At 54.5% G+C, this 21,566-nt stretch overlaps 2 protein-coding genes across 3 annotated transcripts in view; one reads left to right on the top strand and one right to left on the bottom strand.

The window, feature by feature from the left end:
* The first annotated feature begins 404 nt into the window (after positions 1 to 404).
* nif3l1 (NIF3 NGG1 interacting factor 3-like 1 (S. cerevisiae)) lies at positions 405 to 9,602 on the top strand. 2 transcript variants are annotated; one of them, XM_072484107.1, is made up of 7 exons: positions 405 to 526; positions 3,444 to 3,902; positions 5,740 to 5,899; positions 6,522 to 6,636; positions 7,622 to 7,760; positions 8,896 to 8,979; positions 9,156 to 9,602. In XM_072484107.1, the coding sequence occupies exons 2-7, from the start codon at positions 3,470 to 3,472 to the stop codon at positions 9,338 to 9,340; spliced, it is 1,116 nt and encodes a 371-aa protein (XP_072340208.1). In that variant the 5' UTR covers positions 405 to 526; positions 3,444 to 3,469; the 3' UTR covers positions 9,341 to 9,602. The 2 variants fall into 2 exon arrangements, with proteins under 2 accessions (XP_072340208.1, XP_072340209.1); XM_072484108.1 differs by having other exon boundaries at positions 435 to 526; positions 3,485 to 3,902.
* The window catches only part of LOC140396040 (paxillin-like), a 56,940-nt gene continuing 44,961 nt past the window's right edge, over positions 9,588 to 21,566 (bottom strand). Inside the window, exon 5 of the mRNA XM_072484109.1 lies at positions 9,588 to 10,272. Coding sequence (XP_072340210.1) covers positions 10,006 to 10,272 — 267 coding nt within the window. The 3' untranslated portion in view covers positions 9,588 to 10,005. The remainder of the gene's footprint in view (positions 10,273 to 21,566) is intronic.

The raw sequence follows: 21,566 nt of genomic DNA, 5'->3' as shown, positions 1-21,566 counted from the left end.
CACATTCCCCATGTACACTCTCCCCTATCACTGACTCTACCCCCCATTCACTCCCCCCCCACACCCCCATGTACACTCTCCCCTATCACTGACTCTACCCCCCATTCACTCCCCTCCCACATTCCCCATGTACACTCTCCCCTATCACTGACTCTACCCCCCATTCACTCCCCCCCACACCCCCCATGTACACTCTCCTCTATCACTGACTCTATGCCTCATTTAAATTCTCTAATAGCCTCAGGAACCAGGTAGTTTCCAAACTGCCCCCTCCCCCCAGTTTGATTTTCTCAAGTCCCAGATGAGGGGGGGCGGCCCCTTTAAGTGGTCTGGACGGAAACGCCTTTCTCAAAATGCGGCCGGTGCGGGCACCGTAGGGGTGGGATTTACTGCGCAGACCCGGAAGTGGCCAACCCGGAAGTGGGGATTCCGGACGTTCGCTGAACCCGGAAGTGGTCTCTGCAACAGAGCCTAGACCCACAAACACGTTTACAGATCATTTATTTTTCAGTTTGAGCTCTTTCAGGTGTTTTATTTTTAACTTTCTGTCCAAATCAAATGGACAACAGTTTCCTGTGTCAGATGTGCTGTTTGCAACATAACCAGAGATAGGGAGGGTTGTAGGGGCTGGAGGAGGTTACAGAGATAGGGAGGGTTGTAGGGGCTGGAGGAGGTTACAGAGATAGGGAGGGTTGTAGGGGCTGGAGGAGGCTACAGAGATAGGGAGGGTTGTAGGGGCTGGAGGAGGTTACAGAGATAGGGAGGGTTGTAGGGGCTGGAGGAGGTTACAGAGATAGGGAGGGTTGTAGGGGCTGGAGGAAGTTACAGAGATAGGGAGGGTTGTAGGGGCTGGAGGAGGTTACAGAGATAGGGAGGGTTGTAGGGGCTGGAGGAGGTTACAGAGATAGGGAGGGATGTAGGGACTGGAGGAGGTTACAGAGATAGGGAGGGTTGTAGGGACTGGAGGAGGTTACAGAGATAGGGAGGGTTGTAGGGGCTGGAGGAGGTTACAGAGATAGGGAGGGTTGTAGGGGCTGGAGGAGGTTACAGAGATAGGGAGGGTTGTAGGGGCTGGAGGAGGTTACAGAGATAGGGAGGGTTGTCGGGGCTGGAGGAGGTTACAGCGATAGGGAGGGTTGTAGGGGCTGGAGGAGGTTACAGAGATAGGGAGGGTTGTAGGGACTGGAGGAGGTTACAGGGATAGGGAGGGTTGTAGGGGCTGGAGGAAGTTACAGAGATAGGGAGGGTTGTAGGGGCTGGAGGAGGTTACAGAGATAGGGAGGGTTGTAGGGGCTGGAGGAGGTTACAGAGATAGGGAGGGATGTAGGGACTGGAGGAGGTTACAGAGATAGGGAGGGTTGTAGGGACTGGAGGAGGTTACAGAGATAGGGAGGGTTGTAGGGGCTGGAGGAGGTTACAGAGATGGGGAGGGTTGTAGGGACTGGAGGAGGTTAGAGAGATAGGGAGGGTTGTCGGGGCTGGAGGAGGTTACAGAGATAGGGAGGGTTGTAGGGGCTGGAGGAGGTTACAGAGATAGGGAGGGTTGTACGGACTGGAGGAGGTTACAGAGATAGGGAGGGTTGCAGGGTCTGGAGGACGTTACAGAGATAGGGAGGGTTGTCGGGGCTGGAGGAGGTTACAGAGATAGGGAGGGTTGCAGGGTCTGGAGGACGTTACAGAGATAGGGAGGGTTGTCGGGGCTGGAGGAGGTTACAGAGTCAGGGAGGGTTGTAGGGTCTGGAGGACGTTACAGAGATAGGGAGGGTTGTCGGGGCTGGAGGAGGTTACAGAGATAGGGAAGGTTGCAGGGTCTGGAGGAGGTTACAGAGATAGGGAGGGTTGTAGGTACTGGAGGAGGTTACAGAGATAGGGAGGGTTGTAGGGGCTGGAGGAGGTTACAGAGTCAGGGAGGGTTGTCGGGGTTGGAGGAGGTTACAGAGATAGGGAGGGTTGTAGGGGCTGGAGGAGGTTACAGAGATAGGGAGGGTTGTAGGGGCTGGAGGAGGTTACAGAGATAGGGAGGGTTGTAAGGGCTGGAGGAGGTTACAGAGATAGGGAGGGTTGTAGGGGCTGGAGGAGGTTACAGAGATAGGGAGGGTTGTAGGGGCTGGAGGAGGTTACAGAGATCGGGAGGGTTGTAGGGGCTGGAGGAGTTTACAGAGATGGGGAGGGTTGTAGGCGCTGGAGGAGGTTACAGAGATAGGAAGGGGTGTAGGGGCTGGAGGAGGTTACAGAGATAGGGAGGGTTGTAGGGGCTGGAGGAGGTTATAGAGATAGGGAGGGTTGGAGGGCTGGAGGAGGTTACAGAGATAGGGAGGGTTGTAGGGGCTGGAGGAGGTTACAGAGATAGGGAGGGTTGTAGGGGGTGGAGGAGGTTACAGAGATAGGGAGGGTTGTAGGGGCTGGAGGAGGTTACAGGGATAGTGAGGGTTGTAGGGGATGGAGGAGGTTACAGAGATAGGGAGGGTTGTAGGGGCTGGAGGAGGTTACAGGGATAGTGAGGGTTGTAGGGGCTGGAGGAGATTACAGTGATAGGGAGGGTTGTAGGGGCTGGAGCAGATTACAGTGATGGAGGGTTGTAGGGACTGGAGGAAGTTACAGAGATTGGGTGGGTTGTAGGGGCTAGAGGAGGTTACAGAGCTGGGTAGATTTTAGGGGCTGGAGGAGGTTACAGGGATAGGGAGGGTTGTCGGGGCTGGAGGAAGTTACAGGGATAGAGAGGGTTGTAGGGGCTGGAGGAGGTTACAGAGATAGGGAGGGTTGTAGGGGCTGGAGGAAGTTACAGAGATAGAGAGGGTTGTAGGGGCTGGAGGAGGTTACAGAGATAGCGAGGTTGTAGGGGCTGGAGGAAGTTACAGGGAGAGGGAGGGTTGTAGGGGCTGGAGGAGGTTACAGAGATAGGGAGGGTTGTAGGGGCTGGAGGTAGTTACAGAGATGGGGAGGGTTGTAGGGGCTGGAAGTAGTTACAGAGATAGGGAGGGTTGTCGGGGCTGGAGGAGGTTACAGAGATAGGGAGGGTTGTCGGGGCTGAAGGCGGTTACAGAGATGGGGAGGGTTGTAGGGGCTGGAGGAGGTTACAGAGCTGGGGAGATGTTAGGGGCTGAAGGCGGTTACAGAGATAGGGAGGGTTGTAGGGGCTGGAGGAATTTACAGAGATGGGGAGGGTTGTAGGGGCTGGAGGTAGTTACAGAGATACGGAGGGTTGTCGGGGCTGGAGGAAGTTAGAGATGGGGAGGGTTGTAGGGGCTGGAGGAGGTTACAGAGATGGGCAGGGTTGTCGGGATTGGAGGCGGTTACGGGAGCAGGGAGGGTAGAGGGAGGAGGAAATTTGGTTGTAAGTTTTGATGGAGGCAGAGGTCGCGAGGTAGGTGTGTTGTTCGATGCCACCATGTTGGATTAGCCACCTCGTACTGTGACTGTTCACCTCTCACTCTCTGTTCCAGGTCTCTAACCGTTTCGGACATTTTGTATGCTCCTGTCCCAGAGGGTGTGTCTCCTCGGCCAAGCCTTGCTGTCGCGCTCGCGACCCCTGACTCTGCGACACCACATGGAGCTGGCCGAGGTCGTGTCGGTGCTGGGGCGCCTGGCCCCGCTTGCGTTGGCTGAGAGCTGGGATAATGTGGGCCTCCTGGTCGAGCCCAGCCCCCCTCACCAGGTACGGACCCTCCTGCTCACCAATGACCTGACCGAGGATGTGATGGAGGAAGCTCTGAGAGTCCAAGCCCAGCTCATCCTGTCCTACCATCCCCCGCTCTTCCGCCCCGTCACCAGGGTCACCATGGCGACCTGGAAGGAGCGGCTGGTGGTGCGCGCGCTGGAGAACCGAGTGGCCATTTACTCGCCCCACACAGCCTTTGATGCATCACCACATGGAGTCAACGATTGGCTGGCCAAAGGACTCGGTGAGTAGACCCTGTCCCATCCAACACTCCCAGGACTGATACAGCGCGGGGTTAGATACAGAGTAAAGCTCTCTCTACACTGTCCCCATCAAACACTCCCAGGACAGGTAAAGCACGGGGTTAGATACAGAGTAAAGCTCCCCCTACACTGTCCCCATCAAACACTCCCAGGACAGGTACAGCACGGGGTTAGATACAGAGTTAAGCTCCCTCGACACTGTCCCCATCAAACACTCCCAGGACAGGTACAGCACGGGGTTAGATACAGAGTAAAGCTCCCTCTACACTGTCTCCATCAAACACTCCCAGGATAGGTACAGCACGGGGTTAAATACAGAGTAAAGCTCCCTCTACACTGTCCCCATCAAACACTCCCGGACAGGTACAGCATGGGGTTAGATACAGAGTAAAGCTCCCTCTACACTGTCCCCATCAACACTCCCAGGACAGGTACAGCACGGGGTTAGATACAGAGTAAAGCTCCCTCTACACTGTCCCCATCAAATACTCCCAGGACAGGTACAGCATGGGGTTAGATACAGAGTAAAGCTCCCTCTACACTGCCCCCATCAACACTCCCAGGACAGGTACAGCACGGGGTTAGATACAGAGTAAATCTCCGTCTACACTGTCCCCATCAAACACTCCCAGTACTGGTACAGCACGGTGTTGGATACAGAGTAAAGCTCCCTCGACACTGTCCCCATCAAACACTCCCAGGACAGGTACAGCAAGGGGTTAGATACAGAGTAAAGCTCCCTCTACACTGTCCCCATCAAACACTCCCAGGACAGGTACAGCACGGGGTTAGATACAGAGTAAAACTCCCTCTACACTGTCCCCATCAAACACTCCCAGGACAGGTACAGCACGGGGTAAGATACAGAGTAAAGCTCCCTCTACACTGCCCCCATCAAACACTCCCAGGACTGGTACAGCACAGGGTTAGATACAGAGTAAAGCTCCCTCTACACTGCCCCCATCAACACTCCCAGGACAGGTACAGCACGGGGTTAGATACAGAGTAAATCTCCGTCTACACTGTCCCCCATCAAACACTCCCAGTACTGGTACAGCACGGTGTTGGATACAGAGTAAAGCTCCCTCGACACTGTCCCCATCAAACACTCCCAGGACTGGTACAGCACAGGGTTAGATACAGAGTAAAGCTCCCTCTACACTGCCCCCATCAACACTCCCAGGACAGGTACAGCACGGGGTTAGATACAGAGTAAATCTCCGTCTACACTGTCCCCCATCAAACACTCCCAGTACTGGTACAGCACGGTGTTGGATACAGAGTAAAGCTCCCTCGACACTGTCCCCATCAAACACTCCCAGGACAGGTACAGCACGGGGTTAGATACAGAGTAAAGCTCCCTCTACACTGTCCCCATCAAACACTCCCAGGACAGGTACAGCACGGGGTTAGATACAGAGTAAAGCTCCCTCTACACTGTGTCCATCAAACACTCCCAGAACAGGTACAGCACGGGGTTAGATACAGAGTAAAGCTCCCTCTACACTGTCCCCATCAAACACTCCCAGGACAGGTACAGCACGGGGTTAGGTACAGAGTAAAGCTCCCTCTGCACTGTCCCAATCAAACACTCCCAGGACAGGTACAGCACGGGGTTAGATACAGAGTAAAGCTCCCTCTACACTGTCCCCATCAAACACTCCCAGGACAGGTACAGCACGGGTTAGATACAGAGTAAAGCTCCCTCTACACTGTCCCCATCAAACACTCCCAGGACAGGTACAGCACGGGGTTAGATACAGAGTAAAGCTCCCTCTACTCTGTCCTGAACACTCTCTCTGTCTCTCTCTCTGTCAGGTGACTGCTCCACTGTTCCCCTGACGATATCAGTGGGTGACGCCTTCCCGTCTCCGGGATCACATCGTCTGGAGGTCACTTTGCCGGAGGGATTTGACGTGTCCTTGCTCACTGAGCTGGAGTCTCTGCAGGGGGTCAGAGTCACTGAGCAGCCTCTCAGGTATCAGCCCGTCTCAGCTCGAATCGGCGGGAGAGACTGCTGATGGACTGATGATAAAATGTTGTTCATGTTTCCATCACCCCCCCCCCCCCAAACACCCTCACTCTCCCCCTCTTCCCCCCCTCCACCTCGGGCGCGCCCTCTCCCGTTCCCCCACCCCGCTCCGTCTCCCCTCTCTCCCACCCTCCCTCTTCCTCCGCTCTCCCCCATCCCCCTCTGGCACCCCTCCCCTTTGTGTGCGCCCCCCCCCCCCCCCCCTCCACCTCGCGTTCGCTGTGCCCCCTCCAGCTGAATGCTCAGTCTCTGGCCACTTGCCTCAGACAGTGTGAGCAGACATTGGCTATCCCTCTGTGTGAGGCGGCGCAGCCCCTGCACAATCCGGTCTTGAGCCGAAATCGGAGTTGCTGCTGCACAATCTGAGACCGGTCTGGAGCATTCCCGGCCGTCACCTCCACCTGAACGTGTGGGTGTGGAGTGCGAGGGCCGTGAGATTAGCCAGCCCTAGGCCGGAATGAAGCCTGACCGGAGCCCCGACCCGGCTCAGTTGGAAATATTGGGTTGGAGTTGTGGGGGCGCTACTCGGGATCTCTCACCCCCCCCTGTTTCCCTTCTGTTTCCACAGCTCGGGCTCCCGCCTGTCCCTCACCTGCCCCCGGAAAGCCCTGGCCGAAGCCGTGAGGCTGGTCAGTGCGGTCAACGATCTGCGCGCAGGCCCGGAGATTGTCGAGCTCCAGAAGGTAAGCAGGAAGGGGTCACAGAGAATTCGGCAGGGCTTTCTGAGAATGAGGGCGATGGGAGTATGGGCCTGGCGACACCCGGCGTCCCCCCCCCCCCCCCCACAGCCCCTCCCCCCACACCGCCCCGTCCCTGCTCGGTCTGTACGAGGCAATGCATTTTGGAAGGGCTAATGCAGGTAGGGAATATACAGTGAATGGTAGAACCCTCAAGAGTATTGAAAGTCGGAGAGATCTAGGTGTACAGGTCCACAGGTCATTGAAAGGGGCAACACAGGTGGAGAAGGTAGTCAAGCAGGCATACGGCATGCTTGCCTTCATTGGCCGGGGCATTGAGTAGAAGAATTGGCAAATCATGCTGCAGCTGAACAGAACCTTAGTTAGGCCACACTTGGAGTATAGTGTTCAATTCTGGTCGCCACACTACCAGAAGGATGTGGAGGCTTTAGAGAGGGTGCAGAAGAGATTTACCAGGATGTTGCCTGGTATGGAGGGCATTAGCTATGAGGAGCGGTTGAATAAACTCGGTTTGTTCTCACTGGAACGACGGAGGTTGAGGGGAGACCTGATAGAGGTCTACAAAATTTATGAGGGGCATAGACAGAGTGGATAGTCAGAGGCTTTTCCCCAGGGTAGAGGGGTCAATTACTAGGGGGCATAGGTTTAAGGTGAGGGGGCAAGGTTTAGAGTAGATGTACGAGGCAAGTTTTTTTTACACAGAGGGTAGTGGGTGCCTGGAACTCGCTGCCGGAGGAGGTGGTGGAAGCAGGGACGATAGGGACATTTAAGGGGCATCTTGACAAATACATGAATAGGATGGGAATAGAGGGATACGGACCCAGGAAGTGTAGAAGATTGTAGTTTAGTCGGGCAGTATGGTCGGCACGGGCTTGGAGGGTCGAAGGGCCTGTTCCTGTGCTGTACTTTTCTTTGTTCTTTGTTCTACTAACTGTTTCCACCTTGACCATTTGACTTTTCACCCTGGCAGCCTCCGATCCCGCATACAGGAATGGGCCGACTGTGCATCCTCCGGGAGAAAGTTTCCGTGGCAACGCTCATCGAGCGTGTCAAAGACCACCTGAAGTTGGCGCATGTGCGCCTGGCACTGGGGACCCGGAAGACCCTGGGTAAGTTTTCTTTCTGTCCCTTCGTGGGATGTGGGCATCTCTGGCCGGGCCCAGTATTTATTCCCCATCCCTAACTGCCCCTCGATGCTGGCGGGTGAGCCGCCATCTTGAGCCGCTGCAGCCCCGTGTGGTGTAGGTACACCCACTGTGCTGTTAGGAAGTGAGTTCCGGGATTCTCACCCAGCGACAGTGAAGGAACGGCCGAGATATTTTCCAGTCAGGATGGTGTGTGTGGGGGGCTCGGAGGGGGGGGAGCTTGCAGGCGGTGAGTGTTCCCGGGCCTCCGCCGCCCCTTGTCCTTCTGGGTGGTAGAGGTGGCGGGTTTGGAAGGTGCTGTCGAAGGAGCCTCGGCGAGCGGCTGCTGTGCATCTTGTAGACGGTACACACGGCTGCCGCTGTGCGTCGGTGGGGGAGGGAGCTGGTGTGGAAGGTGGGGGTTTGCGTGGCGATCGAGCGGGAGCTGCTTTGTCCTGGATGGTGTTGAGCTTCTCGAGTGTTGTTGGGAGCCGCACTCATCCAGGCAAGTGGTGAGGGTCCCATCGCACTCCTGACTTGTGCCCTTGTAGATGGTGGACAGGCTTTGTGGGGGGGGGGGGTCAGGAGGTGAGTTATTCTCCACAGGATTCCCAGCCTCGGACCTGCTCTGGGACCCACAGTGTTTATATGGCTGGGTTCAGTTTCTGATCAGTGGTCACCCCCAGGATGTTGCTTGTGGGCGATTCAGCGATGGTAATGCCATTGAATAAGGGGCAGTGGTTCGATCCTCTCTTGTAGGAGATGGTCATTGCCGGGCACTTGTGTGGCGCGAATGTAACTTGCCACTTCCCACCCCAACTGACCTGGTGACCTACCAAAACCGTCCACCAGGCCCCCAACCTGTGTTCCGAGGCAGGAGCCATTGCAACAAACATGGAGACATCTTGCACCATCGAACTGCGTTTGGACATGAACGGCATCATTACCTGAGGAGTCGCGAATGGTGCTGAGCATTGTGTGGTCATCCGCAAACATCCCCATTGTGATGGAAGGGAGGTCATTGATGAAGGGATTGTGATGGGATAGGGCAATTAAAGAACAGGACTGGGAGATTACAGGCTGGGCTATATTGTATTGTCAACGTGTTATCTTATTGCAGACTCGCCAGTGGCCTCGGTTGCCCTGTGCGCTGGTTCGGGAGCGAGTATTCTTCGAGGAGTCGAGGCCGACGTCTTCCTCACTGGTAAGCAGCAGAGGCCAAGATTCCGCGAGCGTCGGGTACGAGGTTGTGTTGACTTAGCCGGCGCACGAGATGCGGAGTGCATCTGTGTTTCACCCTCCCGGTTAACAATGATCCATCTCCCTCCCCCCTCGGGTACGTCCCACCCTCCGGCTAACTCCGAGTTTGAATCTTCCCAGGCGAAATGTCGCACCATGAGGTTTTGGATGCCGTCGCCGCGGGAACCAGCGTCGTCCTCTGCGAGCACAGCAACACCGAGCGGGGGTTCCTGACTGAGCTGCGAGACGTCCTGACCCAGCATTTGCAGAGCCAGGTCACTGTGCTGGTGTCCGCCGTGGACAAGGACCCTCTCCAGGTGGTGTGAGCTTCGGGGGAGTGAACACAATCATGTCAACCCATCAATTCAATAATCTCAGCTGCAGGCAGAGAGAGAGAGACTGGGCCTACCGCCCATATCGGGCCTCAGTGACATCTCGGGCCTACCACCACAGGTTTTGCCATGAACATCCTGGGCCTGCCACCTCAGGCCGTGCGGTGGCATCTCGGGCCTAGTGTCCCAGGCCTCTCAGTGACTGGTCAAAGCTCTTTCGAAATAATGACAATAAATAAACTTTGATGAAGAATAATTGCATAGTTTATTTGAAGAGGTAATTGGTGATTTGCACGAGCGATATAAGATAAAACCGAACATAGTACAGAGGTTTTACCAGGCTGTGATTATTATACTGTTATAGCGTTTCGATATAAAAATTGCATTCTGGGTACATCAGGATTGAGCACAGGTTACAGATGAGGCGGCGATTGGGCAACGATGGGGGTATCCGGGGATTGTTGGGCACCCCGGGGGAGCGTCGACCGGGGGGGGGGGGGGAGAATGTTTATCACAGGAGATCTGGGATTAGGCCGAGGGATTCGGTGTTGGGCTGAGCCCCGTGGCAGACATTGACCCGTTCTCTACGCCCGCACACCCGTCCTCGGAGGCCTCTGGCCGGGGCCTCCCGCGGGGGAGGTTCTGGGCCTCCCGGACGGCTAGCCGAAGAGCTTGGCGAAGCACGCGTGACAGTACGGCTTTTCGTTCTGCTCCTTGAAGGTGCCCTTGTTGAGCTGCTTGAGGCAGAAGGCGCAGACAAAGTGCTTGGGGTGGAACTTGCTGCCCATGGCGGTGATACAGCGACCGGTGATGGGTTTCTCACACCCGGAGCACAGCGAGCCCTGGTTCTTGTGGTAGTGGATCTCGCAGTAGGGCTGCCCCACGTGCTCAAAGAAACTCCCGTTCACAAAGGGGGTGTAGCAGTCCTGCAGGGGAGGGGGGAAAGATGGAGAGAAGGGAACAGGGATCAGCGGAGGTCAGGACCGGCACCGCTTGTCCACAGTGGCTCGCGGCAAACCCCCGATCAAACCCATCACCGACAACACCACCCAAAACCCCTTCTTGCAAATTGGCATACTAACAAGGGGTCTACTGATACAGGGCTATGGGGAGAGAGCGGGGCAGTGGGATTAGTTTGGGGATTGATACAGGGCTATGGGGAGAGAGCGGGGCAGTGGGATTAGTTTGGGGATTGATACAGGGCTATGGGGAGAGAGCGGGGCAGTGGGATTAGTTTGGGGATTGATACAGGGCTATGGGGAGAGAGCGGGGCAGTGGGATTAGTTTGGGATTGATACAGGGCTATGGGGAGAGAGTGGGGCAGTGGGATTAGTTTGGGATTGATACAGGGCTATGGGGAGAGTGTGGGGCAGTGGGATTAGTTTGGAGTTTGATACAGGTCTATGGAGAGAGAGAGCGGGGCAGTGGGATTAGTTTGGGGATTGATACAGGGCTATGGGGAGAGAGCGGGGCTTTGGGATCGATACAGGGCTATGGGGAGAGTGGGGCAGTGGGATTAGTTTGGGATTGATACAGGGCTATGGGGAGAGTGTGGGGCAGTGGGATTAGTTTGGAGTTTGATACAGGTCTATGGAGAGAGAGCGGGGCAGTGGGATTAGTTTGGGGATTGATACAGGGCTATGGGGAGAGAGCGGGGCTTTGGGATTGATACAGGGCTATGGGGAGAGTGTGGGGCAGTGGGATTAGTTTGGGGATTGATACAGGGCTATGGGGAGAGAGTGGGGCAGTGGGATTAGTTTGGGATTGATACAGGGCTATGGGGAGAGAACGGGACAGTGGGATTAGTTTGGGGTTGATACAGGGCTATGGGGAGAGAGCGGGGCAGTGGGATTAGTTTGGGATTGATACAGGGCTATGGGGAGAGAACGGGACAGTGGGATTAGTTTGGGATTGATACAGGGCTATGGGGAGAGAGCGGGGCAGTGGGATTAGTTTGGGATTGATACAGGGCTATGGGGAGAGTGTGGGGCAGTGGGATTAGTTTGGAGTTTGATACAGGTCTATGGGGAGAGAGTGGGGCAGTGGGATTAGTTTGGGATTGATACAGGGCTATGGGGAGAGTGTGGGGCAGTGGGATTAGTTTGGGGATTGATACAGGGCTATGGGGAGAGAGAGCGGGGCAGTGGGATTAGTTTGGGGATTGATACAGGGCTATGGGCAGAGAGTGGAGCAGTGGGATTAGTTTGGGATTGATACAGGGCTATGGGCAGAGAGTGGGACAGTGAAATTAGTTTGGGGATTGATACAGGGCTATGGAGAGAGAGCGGGGCAGTGGGATTAGTTTGGGGATTGATACAGGGCTATGGGGCGAGAGTGGGACAGTGGGATTAGTTTGGGATTGATACAGGGCTATGGGGCGAGAGTGGGACAGTGGGATTAGTTTGGAGTTTGATACAGGGCTATGGGGAGAGAGCGGGGCAGTGGGATTAGTTTGGGATTCATACAGGGGTGTAGGGAGAAAGTGGGGCAGTGGGATTAGTTTGGGTATTGATACAGGGCTATGGGGAGAGAGCGGGACAGTGGGATTAGTTTGGAATTGATACAGGGCTATAGGGAGAGAACAGGGCAGTGGGATTAGTTTGGGGATTGATACAGGGCCATGGGGAGGAGAGCGGAGCAGTGGGGATTAGTTTGGGGATTGATACAGGGCTATGGAGAGAGAGCGGGGCAGTGGATTAGTTTGTGATTGTTATAGGGCTCTGAGGAGAGAGCGGGGCAGTGGGATTAGTTTGCTGATCGATACAGGGCTGTGGGGAGAGAGCAGGGCAATGGGAATAGTTTGGGATTGATACACAGCGATGGGGAGAGAGCGGGGCAGTGAGATCAGTTTGGTAATTGAAACGGGGCTATGGGGAGAGAGCGGGCCAGTGGGATTAGTTTGGAGATTGATACAGGGGTGTAGGGAGAAAATGGGGCAGTGGAATTAGTTTGGGATTAATACAGGGCTATGGGGAGACAGTGGGGCAGGGGGATTAGTTTGGGGATTGATACAGGGCTATGGGGAGAAAGTGGGGCAGTGGGATTCGTTTGGAGATTGATACAGGGCTATGGGGAGACAGCGGGGCAGTGGGATTAGTTTGGGGATTGATACAGGGCTATGGGGAAGAGCGGAGCAGTGGGATTAGTTTAGGATTAATACAGGGCTATGGGGAGAGAGCGGATCAGTGGGACTAGTTTGGGATTGATACAGGTCTATGGGGAGAGGCGGGGCAGTGGGATTAGTTTGGGGATTGATACAGGGCTGTGGGGAGAGAGCAGGGCAGTGGCATTAGTTTGGAGATTGATACAGGTCTATGGGAGAGAGGGGGGCAGAGGGATTAGTTTGGGGATTGATACAGGGCTACGGGGAGAGAGCGGGGCAGTGGGATTAGATTGGAGATTGATACAGGTCTATGGGGAGAGAGCGGGGCAGTGGGATTAGTTTGGAGACTGATACAGGTCTATGGGGAGAGAGCGGGGCAGTGGGATTAGTTTGGAGATTGATACAGGTTTATGGGGAGCGGGGCAGTGTGAATAGTTTGGGGATTGATTCAGGGCTATGGGGAGAGAATGGGGCAGTGGGATTAGTTTGGGATTGATACAGGGCTATGGGGAGAGAGGGGGCAGTGGGATTAGTTTAGGATTAATACAGGGCTATGGGGAGAGAGCGGATCAGTGGGACTAGTTTGGGATTGATACAGGTCTATGGGGAGAGTGGGGCAGTGGGATTAGTTTGGGGATTGATACAGGGGTGCAGGGAGAAGGTGGGGCAGTGGGATTAGTTTGGGATTGATACAGGGCTATGGGGAGACAGCGGGGCAGTCGGATTAGTTTGAGATTGATACAGGGCTATGGGGAGAGAGCGGGCCGGTGGGATTAGTTTGGAGACTGATACAGGTCTATGGGGAGAGAGCGGGGCAGTGGGATTAGTTTGAAGATTGATACAGGTTTTTGGGGAGAGAGCGGGGCAGTGGGATTAGTTTGGGATTGATACAGGGCTATGGGGAGAGAGCAGGGCAGTGGGATTAGTTTGGGATTGATACAGGTCTATGGGGAGAGAGCGGGGCAGTGGGATTAGTTTGGAATTGATACAGGGCTATGGTGAGAGAGCGGGGCAGTGGGAATAGTTTGGAGATTGATACAGGTTTATGGGGAGAGAGCGGGGCAGTGGGATTAGTTTGGGGATTGATACAGGTCTATGGGGAGAGAGCGGGGCAGTGGGATTAGTTTGGAGACTGATACAGGTCTATGGGGAGAGAGCGGGGCAGTGGGATTAGTTTGGAATTGATACAGGGCTATGGTGAGAGAGCGGGGCAGTGGGAATAGTTTGGAGATTGATACAGGTTTATGGGGAGAGAGCGGGGCAGTGGGATTAGTTTGGAGATTGATACAGGTTTTTGGGGAGAGATTGGGGCAGTGGGATTAGTTTGGATTGATAAAGGGCTATGGGGAGAGAGCAGGGCAGTGGGATTAGTTTGGGATTGATACAGGGCTATGGGTAGAGAGTGGGGCAGTGGGATTAGTTTGGGATTGATACAGGTCTATGGGGAGACAGCGGGGCAGTGGGATTAGTTTGGGATTGATACAGGGCTATGGGGAGAGAGCGGGGCAGTGGGATTAGTTTGGGGATTGATACAGGGCTATAGGGAGAGAGCGGGGCAATTGGATTAGTTTGGGTATTGATACAGGGCTATGGGGAGAGAGCAGGGCAGTGGGATTAGTTTGGGGATTGATACAGGGCTATGGGGAGAGAGCGGGGCAGTGGGATTAGTTTGGGGATTGATACAGGGCTATGGGGAGAGAGCAGGGCAGTGGGATTAGTTTGGGGATTGATACAGGGCTATGGGGAGAGAGCAGGGCAGTGGGATTAGTTTGGGGATTGATACAGGGCTATGGGGAGAGAGCGGGGCAGTGGGATTAGTTTGGGATTGATACAGGGCTATGGGGAGAGAGCGGGGCAGTGGGATTAGTTTGGGGATTGATACAGGGCTATGGGGAGAGAGCGGGGCAGTGGGATAGTTTGGGGATTGATACAGGGCTATGGGGAGAGCGGGGCAGTGGGATTAGTTTGCTGATCGATACAGGGCTATGGGGAGAGAGCGGGGCAGTGGGATTAGTTTGGGATTGATACAGGGCTATGGGGAGAGAGCGGGGCAGTGGGATTAGTTTGGGGATTGATACAGGGCTATGGGGAGAGAGTGGGGCAGTGGGATAGTTTGGGATTGATACAGGGCTATGGGGAGAGAGCGGGGCAGTGGGATTAGTTTGGGGATTGATACAGGGCTCTGGGGAGAGAACGGAGCAGTGGGATTAGTTTGGGATTGTTACAGGGCTCTGGGGAGTGAGCAGGGCAGTGGGATTAGTTTGGGGATTGATACAGGGCTATGGGGAGAGAGCGGGGCAGTGGGATTAGTTTGCTGATCGATACAGGGCTGTGGGGAGAGAGCAGGGCAATGGGAATAGTTTGGGATTGATACACAGCGATGGTGAGAGAGCGGGGCAGTGGGATCAGTTTGGTAATTGAAACGGCTATGGGGAGAGAGCGGGGCAGTGGGATTAGTTTGGGGATTGATACAGGGCTATGGGGAGAGAGCGGGGCAGTGGGATTAGTTTGGGGATTGATACAGGGGTGTAGGGAGAAAGTGGGGCAGTGGGATTAGTTTGGGATTGATACAGGTCTATGGGGAGAGAGCGGGGCAGTGGGATTAGTTTGGAGATTGATACAGGGCTATGGGGAGAGAGCGGGGCAGTGGGATTAGTTTGGGGATTGATACAGGGGTGTAGGGAGAAAATGGGGCAGTGTGATTTGTTTGGGATTAATACAGGGCTTAGGGGAGTGAGCGGGGCAGTGGGATTAGTTTGGAGATGATGCAAGGCTATGGGGAGAGAGTGGGACAGTGGGATTAGTTTGGGGATTGATACAGGGCTATGGGGAGAAAGTGGGGCAGTGGGATTCGTTTGGAGATTGATACCGGGCTATGGGGAGACAGCGGGGCAGGGGGATTCGTTTGGGATTCATACAGGGGTGTAGGGACAAAGTGGCGCAGTGGGATTCGTTTGGGATTGATACAGGGCTATAAGGAGAGGGTGGGGCAGTGGGATTAGTTTGGGATTGATACATAGCTCGGGAGAAAGTGGGGCAGTGGGATTAGTTTGGAGATTGATACAGGTCTATGGGGAGAGCGGGGCAGTGGGATTAGTTTGGGGATTGATACAGGGCTGTGGGGAGACAGCAGGGCAGTGGTATTAGTTTGGAGTTGATACATAGCTTGGGAGAAAGTGGGGCAGTGGGATTAGTTTGGAGATTGATACAGGTCTATGGGGAGAGCGGGGCAGTGGGATTAGTTTGGGGATTGATACAGGGCTGTGGGGAGACAGCAGGGCAGTGGTATTAGTTTGGAGATTGATACAGGTCTATGGGAGACAGCGGGGCAGTGGGATTAGTTTGGGGATTGATACAGGGCTATGGGGAGAGAGCAGAGCAGTGGGATTAGTTTGGGGATTGATACAGGGCTATGGGGAGAGAGTGGGGCAGTGGGATTACTTTGGGATTGATACAGGGCTATGGGGAGAGCGGGGCAGTGGGATTAGTTCGGGGATTGATACAGGGGTGTAGGGAGAAAATGGGGCAGTGTGATTAGTTTGGGATTAATACAGGGCTATGGGGAGTGAGCGGGGCAGTGGGATTAGTTTGGAGATTGATACAGGGGTGTAGGGAGAAGGTGGGGCAGTGGGATTAGTTTGGGATTGATACAGGGCTATGGGGAGAGAGCAGAGCAGTGGCATTAGTTTGGGATTGATACAGAGCTCTGGGGAGAAAGTGGGGCAATGGGAATAGTTTGGGGATTGATACAGGGCTATGGGGAAGAGCGGAGCAGTGTGATTAGTTTGGGATTAATACAGGGCTATGGGGAGAGAGCAGAGCAGTGGGCTTAGTTTGGGATTGATACATAGCTCGGGAGAAAGTGGGGCAGTGGGATTAGTTTGGAGATTGATACAGGGGTGTAGGGAGAAGGTGGGGCAGTGGGATTAGTTTGGGATTGATACAGGGCTATGGGGAGAGAGCAGAGCAGTGGGATTAGTTTGGGGTTTGATACAGGGCTGTGGGGAGAGAGCAGGGCAGTGGGATTCGTTTGGGATTAATACAGGGCTATGGGGAGAAAGTGGGGCAGTGGGATTCGTTTGGAGATTGATACCGGGCTATGGGGAGACAGCGGGGCAGGGGGATTCGTTTGGGATTCATACAGGGGTGTAGGGACAAAGTGGCGCAGTGGGATTCGTTTGGAGATTGATACCGGGCTATGGGGAGAGAGCGGGGCAGTGGGATTCGTTTGGGATTGATACAGGGCTATAGGGAGAGGGTGGGGCAGTGGGATTAGTTTGGGATTGATACATAGCTCGGGAGAAAGTGGGGCAGTGGGATTAGTTTGGAGATTGATACAGGTCTATGGGGAGAGCGGGGCAGTGGGATTAGTTTGGGGATTGATACAGGGCTGTGGGGAGACAGCAGGGCAGTGGTATTAGTTTGGAGTTGATACATAGCTCGGGAGAAAGTGGGGCAGTGGGATTAGTTTGGAGATTGATACAGGTCTATGGGGAGAGTGGGGCAGTGGGATTAGTTTGGGGATTGATACAGGGCTGTGGGGAGACAGCAGGGCAGTGGTATTAGTTTGGAGATTGATACAGGTCTATGGGAGACAGCGGGGCAGTGGGATTAGTTTGGGGATTGATACAGGGCTATGGGGAGAGAGCAGAGCAGTGGGATTAGTTTGGGGATTGATACAGGGCTATGGGGAGAGAGTGGGGCAGTGGGATTACTTTGGGATTGATACAGGGCTATGGGGAGAGCGGGGCAGTGGGATTAGTTCGGGGATTGATACAGGGGTGTAGGGAGAAAATGGGGCAGTGTGATTAGTTTGGGATTAATACAGGGCTATGGGGAGTGAGCGGGGCAGTGGGATTAGTTTGGAGATTGATACAGGGGTGTAGGGAGAAGGTGGGGCAGTGGGATTAGTTTGGGATTGATACAGGGCTATGGGGAGAGAGCAGAGCAGTGGCATTAGTTTGGGATTGATACAGAGCTCTGGGGAGAAAGTGGGGCAATGGGAATAGTTTGGGGATTGATACAGGGCTATGGGGAGAGCGGGGCAGTGGGATTAGTTTGGGGTTTGATACAGGGCTGTGGGGAGAGAGCAGGGCAGTGGGATTCGTTTGGGATTAATACAGGGCTATGGGGAAGAGTGGAGCAGTGTGATTAGTTTGGGATTAATACAGGGCTATGGGGAGAGCGCAGAGCAGTGGGCTTAGTTTGGGATTGATACAGAGCTCTGGGTAGAAATTGGGTCAGTGGCATTAGTTTGGAGATTGTTACAGGTCTATGGGGAGAGCGGGGCAGTGGGATTAGTTTGGGGTTTGATACAGGGCTGTGGGGAGAGAGCAGGGCAGTGGGATTCGTTTGGGATTAATACAGGGCTATGGGGAGAGAGCGGAGCAGTGGGATTAGTTTGGGGATTGATACAGGGCTAATGGGAGAGAGCGGGGCAGTGGGATTAGTTTGGGGTTTGATACAGGGCTATGGGGAGAGCGGGGCAGTGGGATTAGTTTGGGATTGATACTGGGCTCTGGGGAGAAAGTGGGGCAGTGGGATTAGTTTGGAGATTGATACAGGTCTATGGGGAGAGTGGGGCAGTGGGATTAGTTTGGGGTTTGATACAGGGCTATGGGGAGAGCGGGGCAGTGGGATTAGTTTGGGGTTTGATACAGGGCTATGGGGAGAGCGGGGCAGTGGGATTAGTTTGGGGTTTGATACAGGGCTGTGGGGAGAGAGCAGGGCAGTGGGATTCATTTGGGATTAATACAGGGCTATGGGGAGAGAGCGGAGCAGTGGGATTAGTTTGGGGATTGATACAGGTCTATGGGGAGAGCGGGGCAATGGGTTTAGTTTAGGGATTGATACAGGGCTATGGGGAGAGAGCGGGGCAATGGGATTAGTTTGGGATTGATACAGGGCTGTGGGGAGAGAACGGGGCAGTGGGATTAGTTTGGAGTTTGACACAGGGCTATGGGGAGAGAGCAGGGCAGTGTGATTAGTTTGGAGATTGATACAGGTTTATGGGGAGAGAGCGGGGCAGTGGGATTAGTTTGGGATTGATACAGGGCTATGGGGAGAGAGCAGGGCAGTGGGATTAGTTTGGAGATTGACACAGGGCTATGGGGACAGAGCGGGGCAGTGGGATTAGTTTGCGGATTGATACAGGGCTATGGGGAGAGAACGGAGCAGTGGGATTAGTTTGGGATTGATACAGGGCTATAGGGAGAGAGCGGGGCAGTGGGAATAGTTTAGAGATTGATACAGGGCTATGAGGAGAGAACGGGGCAGTGGGTTTAGATTGGGGATTGATACAGGACTATGGGGAGAGAGCAGGGCAGTGGGATTAGTTTGGGATTGATACAGGGCTATGGGGAGAGAGTGGGGCAGTGGGATTAGTTTGGATTGATACAGGGCTATGGGGAGAGAGCAGGGCAGTAGGATTAGTTTGGGATTGCTACAGGTCTATGGGGAGAGAACGGGGCAGTGGGAATAGTTTGAGGTTTGATACAGGGCTGTGGGGAGAACGCGGGGCAGTGAGATTAGTTTGGGGATTGATACAGGGCTATGGGGAGAGAGCGGGGCAGTGAGATTAGTTTGGAGACTGATACAGGTCTCTGGGGAGAGAGCAGGGCATTGGGATTAGTTTGGGATTGATACAGGGCTGTGGGGAGAGAGCAGGGCAGTGGGATTAGTTTGGGATTGATACAGGGCTATGGGGGGAGAGCGGGACAGTGGGATTAGTTTGGGATTGATACAGGGGTGTAAGGAGAAAGTGGGGCAGTGGGATTAGTTTGGGTGTTGATACAGGGCTATGGGGAGAGAGCGGGGCAGTGGGATTAGTTTGGGATTGATACAGGGCTATGGGGAGAGAGTGGGGCAGTGGGATTAGTTTGGGGATTGATACAGGGCTATGGGGAGAGAGCGGGGCAGTGGGATTAGTTTGGGGATTGATACAGGGCTATGGGGAGAGAGCAGGGCAGTGGGATTAGTTTGGGGATTGATACAGGGCTATGGGGAGAGAGCAGGGCAGTGGGATTAGTTTGGGGATTGATACAGGGCTATGGGGAGAGAGCGGGGCAGTGGGATTAGTTTGGGATTGATACAGGGCTATGGGGAGAGAGCGGGGCAGTGGGATTAGTTTGGGGATTGATACAGGGCTATGGGGAGAGAGCGGGGCAGTGGGATAGTTTGGGGATTGATACAGGGCTATGGGGAGAGCGGGGCAGTGGGATTAGTTTGCTGATCGATACAGGGCTATGCGGAGAGAGCGGGGCAGTGGGATTAGTTTGGGATTGATACAGGGCTATGGGGAGAGAGCGGGGCAGTGGGATTAGTTTGGGGATTGATACAGGGCTATGGGGAGAGAGTGGGGCAGTGGGATAGTTTGGGATTGATACAGGGCTATGGGGAGAGAGCGGGGCAGTGGGATTAGTTTGGGGATTGATACAGGGCTCTGGGGAGAGAACGGAGCAGTGGGATTAGTTTGGGATTGTTACAGGGCTCTGGGGAGTGAGCAGGGCAGTGGGATTAGTTTGGGGATTGATACAGGGCTATGGGGAGAGAGCGGGGCAGTGGGATTAGTTTGCTGATCGATACAGGGCTGTGGGGAGAGAGCAGGGCAATGGGAATAGTTTGGGATTGATACACAGCGATGGTGAGAGAGCGGGGCAGTGGGATCAGTTTGGTAATTGAAACGGCTATGGGGAGAGAGCGGGGCAGTGGGATTAGTTTGGAGATTGATACAGGGGTGTAGGGAGAAGGTGGGGCAGTGGGATTAGTTTGGGATTGATACAGGGCTATGGGGAGAGAGCAGAGCAGTGGCATTAGTTTGGGATTGATACAGAGCTCTGGGGAGAAAGTGGGGCAATGGGAATAGTTTGGGGATTGATACAGGGCTATGGGGAAGAGCGGAGCAGTGTGATTAGTTTGGGATTAATACAGGGCTATGGGGAGAGAGCAGAGCAGTGGGCTTAGTTTGGGATTGATACATAGCTCGGGAGAAAGTGGGGCAGTGGGATTAGTTTGGAGATTGATACAGGTCTATGGGGAGAGCGGGGCAGTGGGATTAGTTTGGGGTTTGATACAGGGCTGTGGGGAGAGAGCAGGGTAGTGGGATTCGTTTGGGATTAATACAGGGCTATGGGGAGAGAGCGGAGCAGTGGGATTAGTTTGGGGATTGATACAGGGCTAATGGGAGAGAGCACAGCAGTGGGATTAGTTTGGGATTGATACAGAGCTCTGGGGAGAAAGTGGGGCAGTGGGATTAGTTTGGAGATTGATACAGGTCTATGGGGAGAGTGGGGCAGTGGGATTAGTTTGGGGTTTGATACAGGGCTATGGGGAGAGCGGGGCAGTGGGATTAGTTTGGGGTTTGATACAGGGCTGTGGGGAGAGAGCAGGGCAGTGGGATTCATTTGGGGTTAATACAGGGCTATGGGGAGAGAGCGGAGCAGTGGGATTAGTTTGGGGATTGATACAGGTCTATGGGGAGAGCGGGGCAATGGGTTTAGTTTAGGGATTGATACAGGGCTATGGGGAGAGAGCGGGGCAATGGGATTAGTTTGGGATTGATACAGGGCTGTGGGGAGAGAACGGGGCAGTGGGATTAGTTTGGAGTTTGACACAGGGCTATGGGGAGAGAGCAGGGCAGTGTGATTAGTTTGGAGATTGATACAGGTTTATGGGGAGAGAGCGGGGCAGTGGGATTAGTTTGGGATTGATACAGGGCTATGGGGAGAGAGCAGGGCAGTGGGATTAGTTTGGAGATTGATACAGGTCTATGGGAGAGAGTGGGGTAGTGGCATTAGTTTGGGGATTGATACAGGGCTATGGGGAGAGAGCGGGGCAGTGGGAATAGTTTAGAGATTGATACAGGTCTCTGGGGAGAGAGCGGGGCAGTGGGATTAGTTTGGAGACTGATACAGGTCTGTGGGGGAGAGCGGGCAGTGGGATTAGTTTGGAGATTGATACAGGTTTATGGGGAGAGAGCTGGGCAGTGGGATTAGTTTGGGATTGATACAGGGCTATGGGGAGAGAGCAGGGCAGTGGGATTAGTTTGGGATTGATACAGGCCTATGGGGAGAGAGCGGGGCAATGGGAATCGTTTGGGATTGATGCAGGGCTATGGGG

This window comes from Scyliorhinus torazame, chromosome 19 (assembly GCF_047496885.1).
Source record: "Scyliorhinus torazame isolate Kashiwa2021f chromosome 19, sScyTor2.1, whole genome shotgun sequence".
Classification (NCBI taxonomy): domain Eukaryota; kingdom Metazoa; phylum Chordata; class Chondrichthyes; order Carcharhiniformes; family Scyliorhinidae; genus Scyliorhinus; species Scyliorhinus torazame.
This window is presented reverse-complemented; position numbering and strand designations above follow the sequence as displayed.

Excerpts from the sequence above, each read along its gene's own strand:
- nif3l1 (XM_072484107.1), top strand. The coding sequence starts at position 3,470 with ATGCTCCTGTCCCAGAGGGTGTGTCTCCTCGGCCAAGCCTTGCTGTCG. Across the intron at positions 6,637-7,621 it reads AGATTGTCGAGCTCCAGAAG|CCTCCGATCCCGCATACAGG; the intron begins GTAAGCAGGAAG and ends TCACCCTGGCAG. Across the intron at positions 8,980-9,155 it reads GGCCGACGTCTTCCTCACTG|GCGAAATGTCGCACCATGAG; the intron begins GTAAGCAGCAGA and ends GAATCTTCCCAG.